Here is a 17,628-nt window from a genome sequence, read left to right as displayed (position 1 = left end):
TCTGGATGACTTGCTGCAATTTCTGCATCAGCACTTGCTGCTTCACCTTGCACTTTTATCTTATGGAGACGACTTCTTTAAACCTCATGAACCAACTTCTTCAAAAAGCTTCAAACTTTTCTTCTGCAGCTTCCTCACCTCTCTCAGCCTTCATAGAATTGAAGAGAGTTTGGGCCTTGCTCTGGATGAGGCTTTGGCTTAAGGGAATGTTGTGGCTGGTTGGATCTCTTATCCAGACCACTAAAACTTTCTCCATATCAGCAAGAAGGCTGTTTGGCTTCCTTACCATTTGTGTGTTCACTGGAGAAGCACTTTGAATTTCCTTCAAGACCTTTTCCTTTGCATTCACAACTTAGGCTGTTTGGCGCAAGAGGCCTCGCTGTAGGCCTACCTCAGCTTTCATCATACCCTCCTCACTAAGCTTCATCATTTCTAGCTTTTGATTTAAAGGGAGAGATGTGCGACTCTTCCTTTCACTCGAACACTTAGAGGCCATTGTAGGGTTACTAATTGCCCTAATTGTTGTGCCTCAGGGAATAGGGAGGCCCGAGGAGAGGGAGAGAGACGGGGGAACGAGGCTGGTCAGTGGAGCAGTCAGACCACACACAATATTGATCGATTAAGTTCGCCGTCTTATATGGGCGCAGTTTGTGGTGCCCCAAAACAATTACAATAGTAACATCCAAGATCACTAATCACAGATCACCATAACAGATACAATAATAATGAAAAAGTTTGAAATATTGCAAGAATTACCAGAATGTGACCCAGACAGGAAGTGAGGACATGCTGTTGGAAAAATGGCGCCGATAGTCTTGCTTGACACAGGGTTGCCACAAACCTTCAATTTGTAAAAAAAAAAAAAAAAAAAAAAAAAAAACCCAACCCCCCCTGCAGTATCTGCAAGACCCACTAAAGCAAAGCGCAATAAAATGAGGTATGCCTGTATATATTTTAAAACTGTTTTCTAAAATACCCTCGTAATTCCCTCTTCCTGAGTTCTAGGACTTCAGTTTTATTTTTCCTTCTGTCACTGCTTCTTATATAAATCAAAATAATTGACCTCAGTTCAATTTCTGCTAAGTGTTTACCCAGTTCTAGAGTATTTCCTCCAGATGCAATAAAACATCAGAATTTGGGTCTTGACTTCATGCCTTCTTATGACCTCATGTAGATTTCTGAAGAACTGTCCTGTAAACACCAGATCATAGGTCATTCCCCTAAAGAAATTAGAGTAGACAGATTGTATTAGTGGGGGCAGACAAATGATATTATTACTTAGCTAGTAAATAAATCGGAAATATTTTTGCATTTGAAGAATAATCCACTAACTTTCATGAGTAATTGCTGTTACCTGCTGGAACACAGAAGGATAGAAAAAACATAGTCACCATCATTGCCCTCCTGGATGGATTTTTGTTGCTGCTAGGTTTTTTTTAGGAATATACTTTTCAATATTTAATCATTTGTCTTTCAAGCAGGTAGTGATTAATTGGAAAATTAAACATCAAGATTGGTTGTTTCAGTCTCTACTGAGAATTCTAAACTTAAAAATGCTTTATAAAAATTCAGTATTTGGTTGGAAGGACGTAAATATTCCTTGGAAAGGGTATAATTTCTTTCTGTGAAAAGCGAGTTGTTTCACTGCAGACTTCCTTTTCCATGGAACAGTTATTACAGTGAGGCCTGCTTGAAAAAAAAAAAGACACACAACCCCCTCCCCCCGCCAGCAACATCGAGGCATGTTACCAGAGTTTCCTTCAAAGATGTTCATGCCACCTTAACACAAGTCAGTAGCAATAATTAAGAGTAGACATTGATGTGTTTATGCCAGTCATCTCCCCCCACTCCCAGTGCTAGAGATTGATATCAGTAGGAAACTAAACTAACTCTTGTTTGATCTAGGGCTTATCCTATGGGAAACAATCTCTTCCTGATTACAAAAAATTTCAGTGATGAAGAATCTACCTGTGATGATTGGCAAATTTTTCCTGTAGCTGGTTGCCTTCCTCTTAAAAATGTGCACCTTTTTCTGTTTTAATATGTTTGCTACATTGAGCGCACTTTGGCTTCATCCTAATGGTGTCTCCTCTGCATTAACCATCTTTTGTTAAACTAACTAGGAGAGCTCTTTGAGAAGTTCAGTCAGACACATTTTCTCATCCTTTTCTTGTCCTCTTGGGTAAACTGTCTTCAGGTATCATTATCATGTTCAGCAAAAATGACATTATCATGACTTTTGATTCTCCAATACTGAATGGGCTGATGAAGAGCCGACTTGGGATCTTAGGCTGCACGTTTTACAGAGCAGCCTTGATGGAATTGGCTTGGTGCCATGTTCTAGTTTCACATCGGTGTGATTACACAGGTCTCAAGTTAGAGTAGTGCGTTGTAGACCAATGTTTTAGTTAATATGTAATGCACCTTTCATCCTCTGTCACCCATACCAAGCTGGTAGTTAGTTTATTACTTCCATAGATAGGAGTTATAATACTCTCTGTAGATGAAGGATGCGTTGAAAAGTATGCATGAATGCAGCTACCATTTAGTAAGCATTTTGGCTAGTTTGATTGTTGAAAGATGAGGGGAAGAATCCCCAAACTTTTAATATGCCAGAATTCTAGCTGATTTTCTTTTACTACAATGAAACAGGGAATGCTTGGCCTTCAATGGAGAGAACTACGGGAGTCACCCTTTCAAAAATTAGTGTGAGTGAAAGAGTCATACTTGCGTTCTTGTATTCATAAAGGTTATTTGATTAGAAGAGCTAAAATAAGTGTCTTGTAAGTGGAAAAAATTTGCACTTGAAAAATTGTTTTGTTACAGGTGATTTATTTCCTCAAAGTATTTTGTTAGTTGAAAAACATTTTAAGAATGTTTTGTGTCAGTGTGATATGTGCTATTATAATCATATGAGAAAGGGATTTGCTTAAGATGTCTTTCATATCCCATTATCTCTCACTTCACTGTTCATAACAGCTTTGGTGACAGTAGTACTACAGATGTCTTAAATTATATAAACAGCTATTTCAGATCCTTCTAGGAAATGTTTTTACCTTTAAAGTTGGACTATTCCTCTGAAATTAGAGGGAAAAATAGCTAAAATGAGTGTATTAGTTTCTAGGTTAAAACAAAAGATTCTGATTTCATTTGTAATGCATGTTTTAAATAGCTTTTTTCATCTGTAATTGTTGCCTTTGGAAACAGAATAGGTTCATTTCTAAAGTACCTGTGGGAAGAGACATGAGTTGTTCAACCTCCCTATTACTGCAAGCAGTCACATCATGTAGTGCACGATCTAAATTTCTCAGGCTCTGTCTTTAAAATATCTAGTAGTTTCTGCTTCCGCTGGTACTGTTAGAAGGTAGTTCTTGAATCTTATTTCTCCAGCTATCATAAGTCTACTTTCTGAAGCATGGGTGGTTTTTCCTCCAAGCTGCTCTCTTTTAATATATAAATCAAGCTGTACTGTTACATGATCTCCTATAGAGTTAATTATTCTTAACTTTCTAACAGTAGAAGTTTAGAATTTGGAATCTTAAATTATGAATATTTACTTTAGATTGTGAATTAAAGCAGTCTTTTAACTAAGTGGAAGCTCCAGCATTGATGTGGTGAAGTTGACCTTACTTATAAGAGTAAGTAAACTGGTAACGTTTCTGTAACGTGCTGATAAAGTCATCCCCTGTTTGGTAGAAATAGATGAGGAGAGTGTAACTCTGGATAGTGTAATAATAGTGCCATTGCACATGCATGTTTATTTTATTTTCTTACAGGAAGAGCTTTATAAAAACAAGCAGAGTTTTTTCTCAGGCTATGAAAGGTATAATCTCATGTGCAATACCATTTAAGTTGTCACAAATATTAGTTCATTTTGAACTGAAAGGCTTCTCAAAATAAGGATTAAAGTATTATAAAATCAAAGAGTTGGACCTATATCAGTGGAGCTTGAAACGAATTTCTGTCTTGATGCAACCTTCCTAGTTTGTTTTCCTGAAATAGTTTGCTGGGCTTCTGTCTTTTCCATAGTAGACTGGTATCTTTTGTGATACCTATAAAGAATGAGTCAACAAAGTTCTTCATGACATTCTATTTCTATTATATGGTTATTAAAAAGCTCACAAAAATGAAGCCAATTACGCTGCATCAGCATGTCTTCAAATTAATCAGCCTGTCTGTGAAGGAAAGTAATCAGAAGTGCAAGTAAATTACCTTAAAATGGCTCCTTGAGTTAAGGAGAGTTGGATGTTAGTTCTCTGCTATATAAATCTAAAACAGCATTTTGTGCCTGAAACAAGAATAAGAATGTTCATGTTAATCAAGTCCTTTAGCATCACTAATGCCAGAAGCAGTAGTACTGCTAGAAGTAGTCTCAGGTCTGTGCCAAGATTTGAATTTTTAAAAGAGATATTACAATTTATTTTAAGTTTTGCTCAAGTTAGCAATCATCTCACTGGAGGCCAATTTGACCAGATTGATAAGCTCATTATGAACTAGGTCAATAAGATTTAATATCATATACCATAATTTCCTTAGTAGGTGTTTTTCTTCTCAATATTCACATCAGCGTGACCTAGTTACTCTAAAGGACACTCCTGTTGGCTTTTATTTCTGACTGTGGGCCACAAGCTCAGTTTGCTTTAAATTTCTAATCAAGCTATACCACTTGTGTTAAAAAGCTGTAGAAGTTCCTTAGTAACTTCGGGGTAATGAAAACCTTTCCTTCCTAAAAAGGAATATGTGGGGTTTTTTTTGTTTTAAAACAAGCAAGCAAACAGACAAGCCAGAACACAGCCAATTGACAATGGAAATAAACCCTCTCATGCAGCAATGGAAAATGATGCTCAAAATAGATCCTCCAAATATCATCAAAATTATTAAAAAATGAGGTTATGATATATTTGGTTTTCAAACATTACCGAGTGTAATGTAAGGAGCCCTTTGGCAGTATTGAAAACATTAGTAGTAATAGTAAGCTACATAAAATGGGTTGTTCGCATGCACTAAGTGTTCCTTGCCTATGGTGGACTTTCTTAAGCTTTTTTTCCCCCATAAATATAAAATTACAGAACACTGCTATTAATTTAGAATTATTTCTATATTCCCCACCCAGTCAAACTTGTTAACAAGTATTCAGTCCAGAAATCTGTTTTTCTCACTTTAAGATGAAACTCTATTTTTAAGAAATTTTTTCTTGTTGTCTGCTAAATGGTGATAAGCATTTTTATCTCTCACTGTAGAAATGTATACAGTCATTTTTTTTATCTGGAATTCTAATAATGGATATGCCCAGATCTTCATAATCTTTCTTGTAGCTGGTTAATCTATAGCTACTTGTTGAATCGTGTTAAGTCTGTAACGCTGATTAACTGCATTTGCGCATGTCCTGAATCATAGCAGAATGCTTTTAGTCTTGAATTAACTAAAAACTATCATATTCTAAAATGGTTGTTTGTGCAGAAATGAAATACGTATTATTTAATTCTATTTAGGGAAAGCTAGCTGTTCTGAAAGCAGCAAGTCTTGTCAAGGGAATGGAGCTCAGGAATCTGAGTGAAATAACTGCAGCTTCATAATATGTTAAATTTGAAATGTAAAGTGATTGGCTGTTCCATAACTGTCTAAATGTCTGGCTGTTGTAAAAACTCTGATCATGTTGATTTTTATATATTCAAGCGATATTTCCCTACTGTAATTCTTACTGGTTCAATACTTTATTTTTTGCGACTCTTGTTTTCTTCTGAGATCAATATTTTTAACACTTTTTATTGGACAAATAGATGCCAAACTGTGGATTATCCATGGAGGAAAAATAATAGTTTGCATGGTACTTTGGCATTTTGCTTGCGTTGCACTAGGTAGTAGACTCTTTGTGCTGTATTGGTGAGTTTTCAGGGAAGTAGTACCGATTTTCTGAGTTTCCTCTAATGATTCATTATGATATTGGATGACCTTCTGAAAGCTTCACCTTCTGGAAGCAGATAATTTATATGAAACTTTAGTTTTCCATTAAAGATTAAAAACAAGCTTCTAGTCCTCTTGGCTCTAGAGAGAGATGGTAAGTGTCATCTCAATGTATCTCAAAGACTCAAATTTGAAAAATATCCCCTCTTGCCCAGCTCCAGCACCTATTGAGCACTTAAAACCCCTTTTTCCTCTCCTCCCTTAAAAATATTGGGCCCTGCTCCAGAAGTTTTGGTTGGCTGAAGCTGACAGTGTTGGGGGAGACATTTTAGGTGTTTATGTATTCTCTGAAATTCTGCTTCCACGTTCAGTTTTCTCTGTCTTCTCAGTGTTCCCGCTTACTTTCTTTTCCCAAATTAAGCTCCTTACCAGCATTTTTTTTCAGTGCCAGTTTCTCAGTGACTTTAGTTCCATTCTCTGTCCTCAAGTTGAGGCCCTGCCGTGTGTCTCTCCTGGACCTCCAGTCTTCCTTCACTCTCAAAGCTGCGGTCCATTCTTTCTTCTGGATTCCAACAGACAGATTTCTGTATGGTTAATATAATAGTATGTAAAACACAAAGAGCATTAAGTGGTGAGAGAAGTAGTGAATTTTATGGGTGTTATTCTGTGGGCTATGTGAAATCCTCTCTTGGTTGGAGACCTTGCATGAAGTTCATATCAGATAAGCTGTGAAAGAGGGCTCGACGTCTACAGTGTGCATGGGTGCTGTGCAGCCTGTGTGGAGAGTGGCTTTCACGCAAACATTTTACCATAGCTGTGGTAGATTACTAATGATTTGCTTATCCTAATGTATAAAATATTGTGCTCTTCTGTTTTGTATGGAAAGTATTTCAGTGAAGAGGACAGTAGGCAAGAGAATGGAGGATTACAGGGGTGATCTAATTTGAAGCTTCCCCTATCTTAGTTGCCATGGATCTTTTGCTGTAGTGTTCATGGAACAGACCTGAAGGTTTTTCATACCTACTTACTATTGGTTTTATTTAACAACTACATTTTTTCCTCTCCTTGTTTTCCAGCTTGCCCCCCTTCCTTTTTTTAAAAAACATAACCCCGAGGTTAAGTGAGTGTCAGAGATATCAGTGAGAAGTTGCAGAGCTAAATAGTACATTTTCAAATGTATTTATTGTTGCAGTGACAAGGTAGCTTTCCTTAATGTTGCTCGCACATTTCTAAACTGCTGATAAGAACTTGTGAAAAGAAGTTAAAGGTGTACACTAACTAAAAGTATGGCTTTATTTTCATGCTAGTTCTAGAGAAAGACTGTTTTCCCCCCAGTAAATGCTTTTCACATAAATGTGAATGTTATCACAAGTTCTGGCACCATAAAAACTCTCCCCATTGTTTTGTTTTCTATGACCTGTATTATATCAGAAGTGGAAATAATTTAACAGTCCTTTAACTGTTAAGAATTTAACACTCCTTGTATCTTCTGAAAAACGTAGCCCTAAAATATGTACCGCTTCATGGCTACCAAATACAGTGCCTTGACAAAACCACTGCGCAGAAACATGTCTCCACTCTCAAAAGGTTAATTGATATTTCAGAATGTTAAATGTCTTCTAAGTAAACATGACTGTGGCCAAACATATGTTCTAGTTTCCTTTCATGCAAAGAAATAGGCAGACCATTTTGAAGCCTTAGGCAGCATACTGTTTGTTAATCAAAACTTGTTCTCATATGGCTATATTTAAAACAGAAAAGACACATGAATCATATAGAAAAACAAAGTAATTTTAAGGTAAAGCAATATAAAAAAAAGAGTTATGACTGCTATTCAGTTATGAGCTCAGACCACTGTGTTGCCACATATATTGTTTGTTCTGAGCCCTCTATGATATTCCTGGATAGAGGTGAGTTAAAAGTGAAGCAGAAGTCGTAAGTCTGAATCTGCTTGCTTTTAATGATTTGTTTTTCATGTTATGCACAGTGTATTGTCTAACAGCTAGAGCAAAGCCTTGAAAGTCTCTCTTCCTAGGATATTGGTTTTGTCCCTGCTGGCATTATTTTATAATCCTGGATAAGATGCTAGCCTCTCTAAGCCTTGGTTTCCATACTAGTACAATAAAGTGTTTAAGGCACTGATTTAAAAAGTCCTTTCAAAATTGAGGAGCTCTTAGCTGGAACACCAGTGACGGCAATACAAAGGGCCATCAAATTCCAGAGCTTGCTTGCAATCTCCAGGTTTGGCCTTAGTGGTTAGATGGGTGCAGATGTTTCATCAAAATAGCTAGTACTTTCTTTTGTTGCCTGCTTTGGACTGCTCCCACTGCCACTCTGTTATCCATCACTTGGATCTTTCTCTGTTGACCATTATGGATTTTGAACCACACTGAACTGATCTTCTTATGCTTGCACTGAAAGCTAGAGTAAGTCAAGGTCCCAAGATCTCTATCACTGCGTGGACTAGAGAAACAAACGTATACTTTCTAATTTCTTTAGTTAGTTTTGTTGAAGTTTGTGGAGAGAAAAATGTTTTCCAGGCTGTCTCATTCTAGCATAATTTGCTGGTGTGCCTAGAAAGGTTCAAAGTAATGTAGATACTGGCCAGAACAAAGGCTTTGCAGGCTCATCTGTACTTATTGTGATTGGCCTGGCAATGCTTTTGCAGAAGTGACTGCTCTTTTGGATTGTGCGGTACTTCTGGGCGGGGTGGGTTGTGCCCTGTTATTTTCATTAACCAGTGTGTAATCAGCTTAGAAGAAATCAAAACAGATAACTGACCAAAAACTAATCTGCTTTTAGGATTTATAATATTTGTCTTTAAAGCATCTTAAGTCTGCATATACTGTTCTTAGAGATAAGTCCACTACAAAATGCACTAGAATATATTTACAGCATGTTAGCTGTGCCAGTTTCTGTGTTGTAAGCATGCTTTTCATTGATTTTAATTTAATGTGTAAACTACATTATTTTTACCGCAGAGTGAAGCCTGAATAGTGGCATTTATTGCAGAGCAGCTGATAGACTGCAGGTTGATATGCTAAATTTCTTCACACTGTCCTGTATATGTAGCTGTATGCAAAGTCACTCTGAGACTGCTCCATGTTTTTCTGTTAACTGTGTCTGCGTTTGGCTAAGTTCCCGAACTATCTTGGTGGCTGATAGATCACGATACCTCTTCTTCTTGTTGGTATACTTGGTCATGTAACTTACAATGTTTATTATATAACTGGTGTATTATGTATGCAGTACACAAAGTGTATGCAAGATATTATATATAAATGGTACGGTTGTATAGAAATGGTATAGTTGTAAGATATTTCGTAAGCTCTGTCTTTGAGCTGTGCCCATGTAAGATATTTACCACCATTCACTACCTATCCAGTCCGTCATCTAGAGATTACTGTCACTGTAGGAAACAGCATAAGTACTGGCTTCTCTGCTTTTCTGTTCACAGCCAAGCATCTCTGGTGTGGCTTTGTGCTACTGATGATTTTAACTGAGTTGTTGAACTGTAAGAGGTATTAACTGGTCTGTGGCACACTTTCATTTTACCAATTCAGCTAAAATATTTACTAACAGAGGGTGAACATTGAATTAAAATTTTGTGTGCAAATTAACCTGCTACGTGATAAGACTTCAGATTTCTCCTGTTCTTTATTCAAGAAAGCTATAGGTTAATTCCGGAAAGACTTGTAGTTCTGTTCTTACATACTCCTTCACGCGTGAGGCATAGCTTGATAATGTTTGAATATCATTTTAGATGCATGATTAAAAAGTGATTTGAGATGTGTTTTTTTGTTGTTTCTGTTGAAAATGAGCAAATTCTGTTGTTCACAGGCTCAGCTGGTTTTTGACTTTTCAGTAGTAAAAATTTAAAAAGCAGCACAGAATTATTTTTGTCATTAACATCTGTATATGGTAGAACACACATAAGTAGATCCGTTGATTAAGAAATTACTATTCATAAAATTTTTTCCCTAAAATAAATATGTAATAAGTGGAAGCCTCAAATTTGCCCATCCTCTTTTGCTTAGAGGAGAAATCCACCTTATTTTGAATCCTTAATTTTGTTCTATGGATTGGTTCCAGCAGATCTGAAGCATTTTAAGTCACTGTATTTTGGATGGTCAAAGGCAATTTGAACTGTTAAATTTGGTTGGAGGTAGAAGCAAATCTGTCTTGCAGTCCAGGAGAATTTGCAGAATGTCCATGGTATAAAAATGCTTAACATTTATGTAGAGCCTGACAACATGCTCACTGACACAGACCATTCACAGACACTGAAAGTTGATCCCCCCAGAGCTTCTGCAGCATCTGATTATAATCTAAATTTGTGTTTTGTAGCTTGAAACAATTGGATGGCAGCTTAATCTTCAAATGTCCGAGTCCATGCAAGCAAAACTGAAATCTCCTCAAGCTGTGCTGGAGCTGGGAGTGAGCAATGAAGATTCAAAGGTATAAAATGCACGTCTGACAGAGTAAGAATGAATTGTGGTCATGGCCTTGTTTAAAGTTTTGAGACAGCAGTTGAAACTCTTGATCATTGTTAATATCTCACCGTTTTTTTCATATTTCTGTTTTACAAAACTGTTAAACAACTAGGTGATTGAAATTGTGAAGTACTGATGTACTAGCATACACATTAAGTTGGCTGGAGGTTGTGAGCTGTGTTGTAAGCTCTTTGGGCAGTGAGGTAATGGAGAGATGTCATGGAGATATGGTTATTTTATGTCTCTAAAATATCTTTATAGCACATATCTTGTGAATGGTACTTATTACACATCTAATGCCTAGTTCCTTGCTGCTTTCTACCATGTATATACTTATATTATTCATCACTTGAAACCTTTCTGTGTATATGCGTGTGAAAGATGACATAGTATGCAAGGCCATGGAAAGCCAAAGCTTTAGAGATTTTGAGCTAAAGTCTTATATTCAAGGATTTTAGTGACTGGTGGTGTTTCAGTGCCAAGCAGCGCTTCGAAGATCTTCATTCATATAAGCTGTATCTTGTGCTAGTTAGCATGTTTTAAATTAAATACATGAATGGCTGTTCACCTTATTTTGCTGATAGAAATTGGAAAGACTTATCCTCTGTGGTGTCTCTCATGTTTATCAATGAAAGAGTCAATGTAAAAGATTTGAGGAAAAAAAATGATTTGAAACTCAATTCTGATTTCACATTGCATTTCAATCACAGTAATTGTACTAATGTGAGTGGAATTTCTGATTTCTAGTAGAATAAGAGAATGTAGAGCTTATGGTTGTGCTTCACACCAGGACCTGCAATAGAGTTATTTTTTTCAGCTGTTCACTGCACATTATGTTTCTGAAACACATATACAGGAACCACACAATATTTTATGTGCTAGTTGCATTAAGAAGCACAGCATACAGATTCAAATCTATGACAAAGTAACTGTGAGGAAACATGAGAAAAATGTGACACTTTACAAAAAGAAAATTCTCTTGATTTTCTTTGCATGTAGTTTGTTTTGAGTGAATTGCCCAACTTTGTTTTAGAACAAGATGAAATTAGTAGAATTTTGTGCATTATATAAGGAAGACAGTAGAACCCTATGTGTACAACCGAGTTACCTTTCAGTACAGTCAACATTTGTATTTAAGCCCAGTTAAAGCAAAGTGTGGTATTACATGGACAGACCATCCCCTGGTAGAATGCAGACGGTAATGGGACGTGCGTACCCGTCTTCTGCCTGGGTGCTGAACCTGTGGTTCTACCTGTTGTTTCCTGGATAAAAATGAAGATCCTGTTAGCACTTTTTGTGAGAAAAGAATGTTAAGTCTATGTTCTAGCCAAATTCTAACTTGGATAATTCTATTCTTTCATGTTTAAACTTCTTCAGTAGGTTCTGCTATATGTTTCTTCTTCTAAATTGTTTTGTAGAACTATGTGACAAGATATTTAAGTGCATAACTGTCTCTATTTGATTGTCTGCATTTTGGTTATCTAGCTACATTATGATTCTGGTCATCATTTCTTAACATAAAGATAGCTTTAGACACATTGTTTTCTTCATAGTGAGCTGTTTGTGATCTGCTTATAAAATATTAAGTTAGGATTTGAGAGCTAATCCAGACTCCAATATCTATTGTGGAACAAGATGCTATTTTCTTTGCTTTGGTTTTCTAGCTTTAAAACAAATGAACAAAAACTTGAGATAAAATTTTTATCTGCGGCTTGTCCATTAGAGGTATGTATGGAAGCAGTGATAAACCAAATAAAGCTCCCAGGCCATAGATGTCCAAAGTGGGCTTTTTGATAAAATTGTCCATATAGTGATACAGTCATGCAGGTTAGTAGTTTGGGAAGAAAGGTGGTAAGATGGAGAAGTCATTTCCATTATAGACTGAGTTGTATATTTTGCTTAAACTACTTGTTTCCTTTACAAACAGAATTCAGAAAGTAGATTATTGTTAATTGATTCCTCTCTATTTCTTCTTATTGGTATAATTAGATACAAATATCTGGTTTCTTTTGCAATAATTCCAAGCCTAGAATAACAACTCCAAAACTGGCATTTAGTAGAACAGTAGAACAAGAAAAACATGCCGATGTTCTCACATTCCAGACACTGAAATTTAAAAATCTGGTTTGGTGTGAAGATAACTACTGAATGCTAACATCCCGGTATAGAATAGGTTTGAGATGGTCTAATACCTGCCTACATGCTGACAGAAGTGTTGGAGCATAATTAATTTTTGTGAAGTATTTTGCATCAGCTTGATCCCTCTGTGTATTAAATATGAAGCTAGATACTTCTGAAGATTTTTTTCTCCACAGTTACATATAACTCAGCCTTTTGCACAGAAATTTGACGTGTTCAGAGTATTGGTTTGTGATGATTAATTGTCTTCATTTGTAACTGAACTCTTTTTTTTTTTTCCCTTCTTCTTTTAATCATGAATATGATAGCTTTTATTTCTCCCTGTAAGACACACAGTGAAACACTGTTACAGAGCTTCGAGTGCTGGCTCGTTAGGTGGCAGTAGTGCCCTTTCTCGTTGTGCCACCTCTCCGGCTCTTGGCACGCTTTTTTGAAACAATATTCAGCATCACTCCCGAAGTCAGCAGTTGTGGGAAATGCGAAGTGTTTACATTTCTACTCTGCACAGAACAGTAGAAGTTGGTCTGGCTCATCTACTGAACTGAAACCTATTAATAAAAAAATGTACTGAGCAAGGTAAATGAAATTTACCATTGTTTCCATTTTTACTCTTTGAAAGTAATTCTACTAATACACTTACGTTTACTACAACTCAGTCAATTAAGGGCAACATAAACATTTCTTTGTCAGAAGCTGATGTTCAAAATTAGTACTTAACCATTTCTCTAGGATATGTAATCAAAAACCCTTGGCTATAGGAATGACATTTGTGCTTCATGAAGTAAAGTGAGTTGAAGGACCCACTGTATGCCATATGAATCTTTATAAAGTATGTTTTGTCAGCTTCAGATGAAATGCAGAGTCCTGTAGGTATTATACCTTATATACTTATAATATTACAATATTATAATGTATAATATTATAAGTATTATGGTAAACTCTTTTATTATTTATCACTTATTATTTATTGTTTATTATGACAAACTTTTTTGGGGAATTGTTACAAGTTCAGTGTTTGCTTCTCCTCAGTCTTTGAATTATGCTTGACTTGGATCTTGCACAAATTTTACATGTGTCATGAAAAGTTTTTCACCACGAGCGACTAAGCACTAGAGTGGGTTACTTGGAGAGACTCTGGAGTTGCTAGCTGTGGAAATATTCAGAAGTCAACTGGAGCAGCGTGGCATAACCCTGGAGGTAGCCCCGCTGTTGGATGGGACAGCCACGCCAAAGACCCTTCCAACCCAAGTTGTTTGGTGATTCTTGGCTGCTTTAAAGTTTGGTTGCTGATGACTTTGTATGGGAGGAGAAAAAAAAAGTTTCAATTTGAAATTCAGTTAGCATCATGTGTTACAAAGATTCAGAATGTAAAACGTTTAATTGCATTTCTAAATCTTAGGGAAGTGGGGCTTCTGTAAAGCAGGCACACGAAAAACAAGCTAGGGTGATGGGGAACATCTTTCTGAACTGCAGGATCCTTCTGTCAAACACTTCTACTTCCATTCTGACATTTTTAACAAACTACGGGAACGTGAAGAAACAGCTGTTTACAAACTGATGTGTAAGGTGGAGGCAGGGTATGGGGCTTTTATTTAATATAATTTGGTTTCAGGTTTGATGTGTTGCTGAGTTGCAACACAGCCATCTGGAGACTTTTTATGGACTATTATTATTTTGATCGTTATAGGGTGAATTAACCAGCAGAGGGAGTATGAATTAATAATCCTGATAATCTCTGCTGCTAATTATGATGTTGATTTGCAAACAAAGACTTATCCCCCCAAAAGTGCTGTGTTTATTTAATATCTCTGTTTACTTCAATAATTTATTTAATATCTATCCACACAGGCACACATTCTTTTCCATTGTTAATTATAGTAATTCCTTAGGCTGTCTAGTCCAAACCTTTCTAACCAGCTATGCTCATTCTCCATAACTGCACAAGCCGTATATTAAGAAAAACTGTTGTAGTAAAGGCTGTAGGAAAGGCTTGAGGGCATCAGAAATGTCACATCATCTTTGCTGAATACCTCCGCGGAGGAATGTGGGAGGTGAGACTGCGTGCTCTTAAAGGCTTGGGGACGTGGTCAGTTTGTTCTGACCTGCTCTGTCCCTAAGGATCATTACTCAGTTGTATCCTTGCTTGTTTCTGCTTTACCTCTTCACTAGGAAAATAGTCAGGCATGTTATTAATTAAGGTGTATTTATTATTGTGTGTTTTTACACATAATCTGCAGTGTTCATGCTTGAAAATTATTAGTAAAAACTCTTCTTGCCCGGCATTGTGTCTCAATAGTTATCCAAGTTCTTTTTATATAGCTCCGTTCCATGTATGTAATTACAGTGGTAGTTATTTAATTAAAGTTTTTTTTCCTATGGAAGGTTTTGCTCTTCTCTTGTTTCTTATCCCCTCTTTTACATGTACAATTTTCTCTTTAATGTTTAAGGACTTCTTGATGGCCTTCTGCCTTTTGGGGAGCTTTTATTTTTGGTATGCTAAAATGGGAATGCTATGTATAGATTCCGTGTGAGAGTTCAATACTTTGTTTGTAACTTGTATGTGAAGGATTTTGTTACAGTTACCAGTGCAAGACAAATAAGCTGATAAAAGTGGTGGTTTGTTAAACCTGCTACTATAATACTTTTGACAAAAGGCAGAAAATATTAAAGTGTTGCTCTACTAATTTAATTTTATTTTATGAATTTTCTCGGGATTGTGGGCTGTTTTAAAGGGGGAAAAGGAAATATTTTAAACTTATTTTTCTGCAACCATTTCTTCAAAATCAAAATGGGGTCTGGCTCCATTTGAAACTGAGATGGTAATACATATGCATCATTCCACAGGGAATATAGAAGTCTGGAAATATTAAATGATTATTATTTATTTATTAAAATATCAGTCACAGTTTTCTTCTTTCCTCTTAGTTTTAACAGACTTTCTGTACGTTTCTGGACTGTGGGCAAATCTAGACCTTAGATGAGTTGCCCTGTTTACGTCAGTAAGTGCCGTTCTGCTTTCTAACTTCGTCCTTGTGGATTTTTTCCCCCTGTCTTTAACAGCAGAGTAGACTGCGAAACAAAGCTTTTCTTCTAGTTGAGCTAGATCAGTCACTTCTGTAGGCCCCCATGAAGGAGGGCAATTAAGAGACTGCTGTGACGCTGGAGGAACTGTCATGAGGTGCAAACATGAAACAACTGTAAATTGCTGCTCACACTCCTCAGCTACCTCTCAGCCCTGCTGTTCGGATGAGGATGTCGCCCTCTTCTTTCTCAGAAAACAAAGAACTTGTGCTTCTGCTTATGCACTTGAATTGGGTTTAGTCCTCTCTTCAACTAGATTTGTAAGGCTCTAGCAATTGCTAAAAAAGTAAGTAGGACAGGACTTTGGATGAATGCAAAAATGTTTAAGGAGAAGTTTAAGAGAAAAGGTCATTTCATTCCTATTTAAAGAAGATAATCAGAGGCCAGGATAGTCCTCAGGCTAGATGGCCTCAGATAGTACAGTCCCAGTTCAAGGTCTTTTTGAGCTCTATAGAAGCAAGGTTGCTGCTTTTGGCAAGGTAGATCATGGATATTATTCTGAGGACTAAAATCTCATAAATAATAATGCTGATAAGAGAGCAGACGCTTCCCTAAAAAGGGATTTCGGAATACTGGAGAAAAGTCTTGGTATTCTTAGAAGACCTAGTGAAATGGCTGTATGATCTTGAGCATGTGGAACAGCTCAGTAAAATAAGCTTGAAATTTAGAATTTGTCTCCAGGCTGTCACATTGCTACAGAAAGCTGTCAGAAATTTCTGTGCTTAACCATTCGAGCCAGAAATTCCAGAGTTGCAATGCACAACAATTCTTACATTAGACTATGTTTGTGATCTGTCATATCTATTATCCCTGACTAAATGCATTTTAGTTAGAGGGGAAACTGAAGGTGCAGTCCAGAATTTTCAAGATGCTGGCAGGATTTCTTCTTCCTTAACAGTGTAGAAACACAAGGCAGAATAACCCACGTTCTCGAAGTTGTGGGTAGCTCGACATGTTATACAGAAACCATCTCCCAGATGGTGCGACTCCAGGAGTATGTGCCCACCTCTGGCAATTGTACTGCAGGGTGTAGCTAATTATCTGGCTCCATTTCTGATCCTACATGATCCAATTATCCAGTTTATAGTAAAGAACTACATATAGGGATTTTTTTTCCTTATGCCATCTACTAATACAGAATTTATAAATAAAATCTGGAACCATATAATTGACTACAGCCTCTGCACCTACTTTGTTCTCACTAAAACACTGTTAAACTCTGTTCATGTGTCTTTGTATCATGGAATTACAGAAAAAACTCCGTCCCCTTTGACCATGTACAGTTGCAGGCCTTAGCCAACCTCAGTCTGTAATTAATGTTGAATCTCTTGTTTCTTTTGTACAGGACTAAACTGAGTTGTGCATAGTGTATAACTTTCCCATTGTCAATCCAAATAAGGAGTAGAAAAGTAGCAGAAATATTTAAATTCAAGTTTAAACTTGGTGACCTATTGCTTTGTCAGGCAGACTTAAATGTCTTCCTGAGCATATAAGGCCCAAAAGCATTTGAAGAACAAAGATCTGGTGAGTTTTTCTCATTTGATGTATTTGTGTATGTCACCTCTATTCTCAAGATGTGTGGGTTTTTTGTTTTTTTTTTTTATTTGCCTCAAACTAGTTTTGTAGGCTTGATCCTTCAGTCACTTCAGGGGAAGGAAAAGTATTTATGTGATTCACTGGAAATTCTCAGAAAACTCTAAACAGTTTTTTGCCTGCTATTCTCAGAAACTATTCAGAGTGCTAGCAAATGAACTGTTGTCTTGGTCTGTGTGTAGTAACAGGAAATGACCATAAGTTGTCAGTGGCTCCCCTTTCATAATACTTCCTCTCAGTACTGTTCCCACCCCTTCCTTTTACTTGGCTAATAAGCTCTATGTTGCCTTTGCAAATATCTTAAAAATTGGCATTTCTCCTTTGTCTGTTTCTTCAGGTAAAGAGGTAGAGAGGTAAGGTAGTGTAAGAAATGGGTCAGATTAGGGAGAGCAGAACATAGCAGTTGAACAGGCTAGGA

General features: G+C 36.7%; 1 protein-coding gene across 1 annotated transcript in view; it reads left to right on the top strand.

Moving 5' to 3' along the window:
- The window catches only part of COMMD10 (COMM domain containing 10), a 112,578-nt gene that overhangs the window by 15,175 nt on the left and 79,775 nt on the right, over nt 1–17,628 (top strand). The window contains exon 5 of the mRNA XM_067316166.1: nt 10,252–10,362. Within this exon, the coding sequence (XP_067172267.1) occupies nt 10,252–10,362 (111 nt within the window). The remainder of the gene's footprint in view (nt 1–10,251; nt 10,363–17,628) is intronic.

This window comes from Apteryx mantelli, chromosome Z (assembly GCF_036417845.1).
Source record: "Apteryx mantelli isolate bAptMan1 chromosome Z, bAptMan1.hap1, whole genome shotgun sequence".
NCBI lineage: Eukaryota > Metazoa > Chordata > Aves > Apterygiformes > Apterygidae > Apteryx > Apteryx mantelli.
The sequence above is the reverse complement of the archived record's forward strand: the minus strand, read 5'-3'. Positions and strand labels throughout refer to the sequence as shown.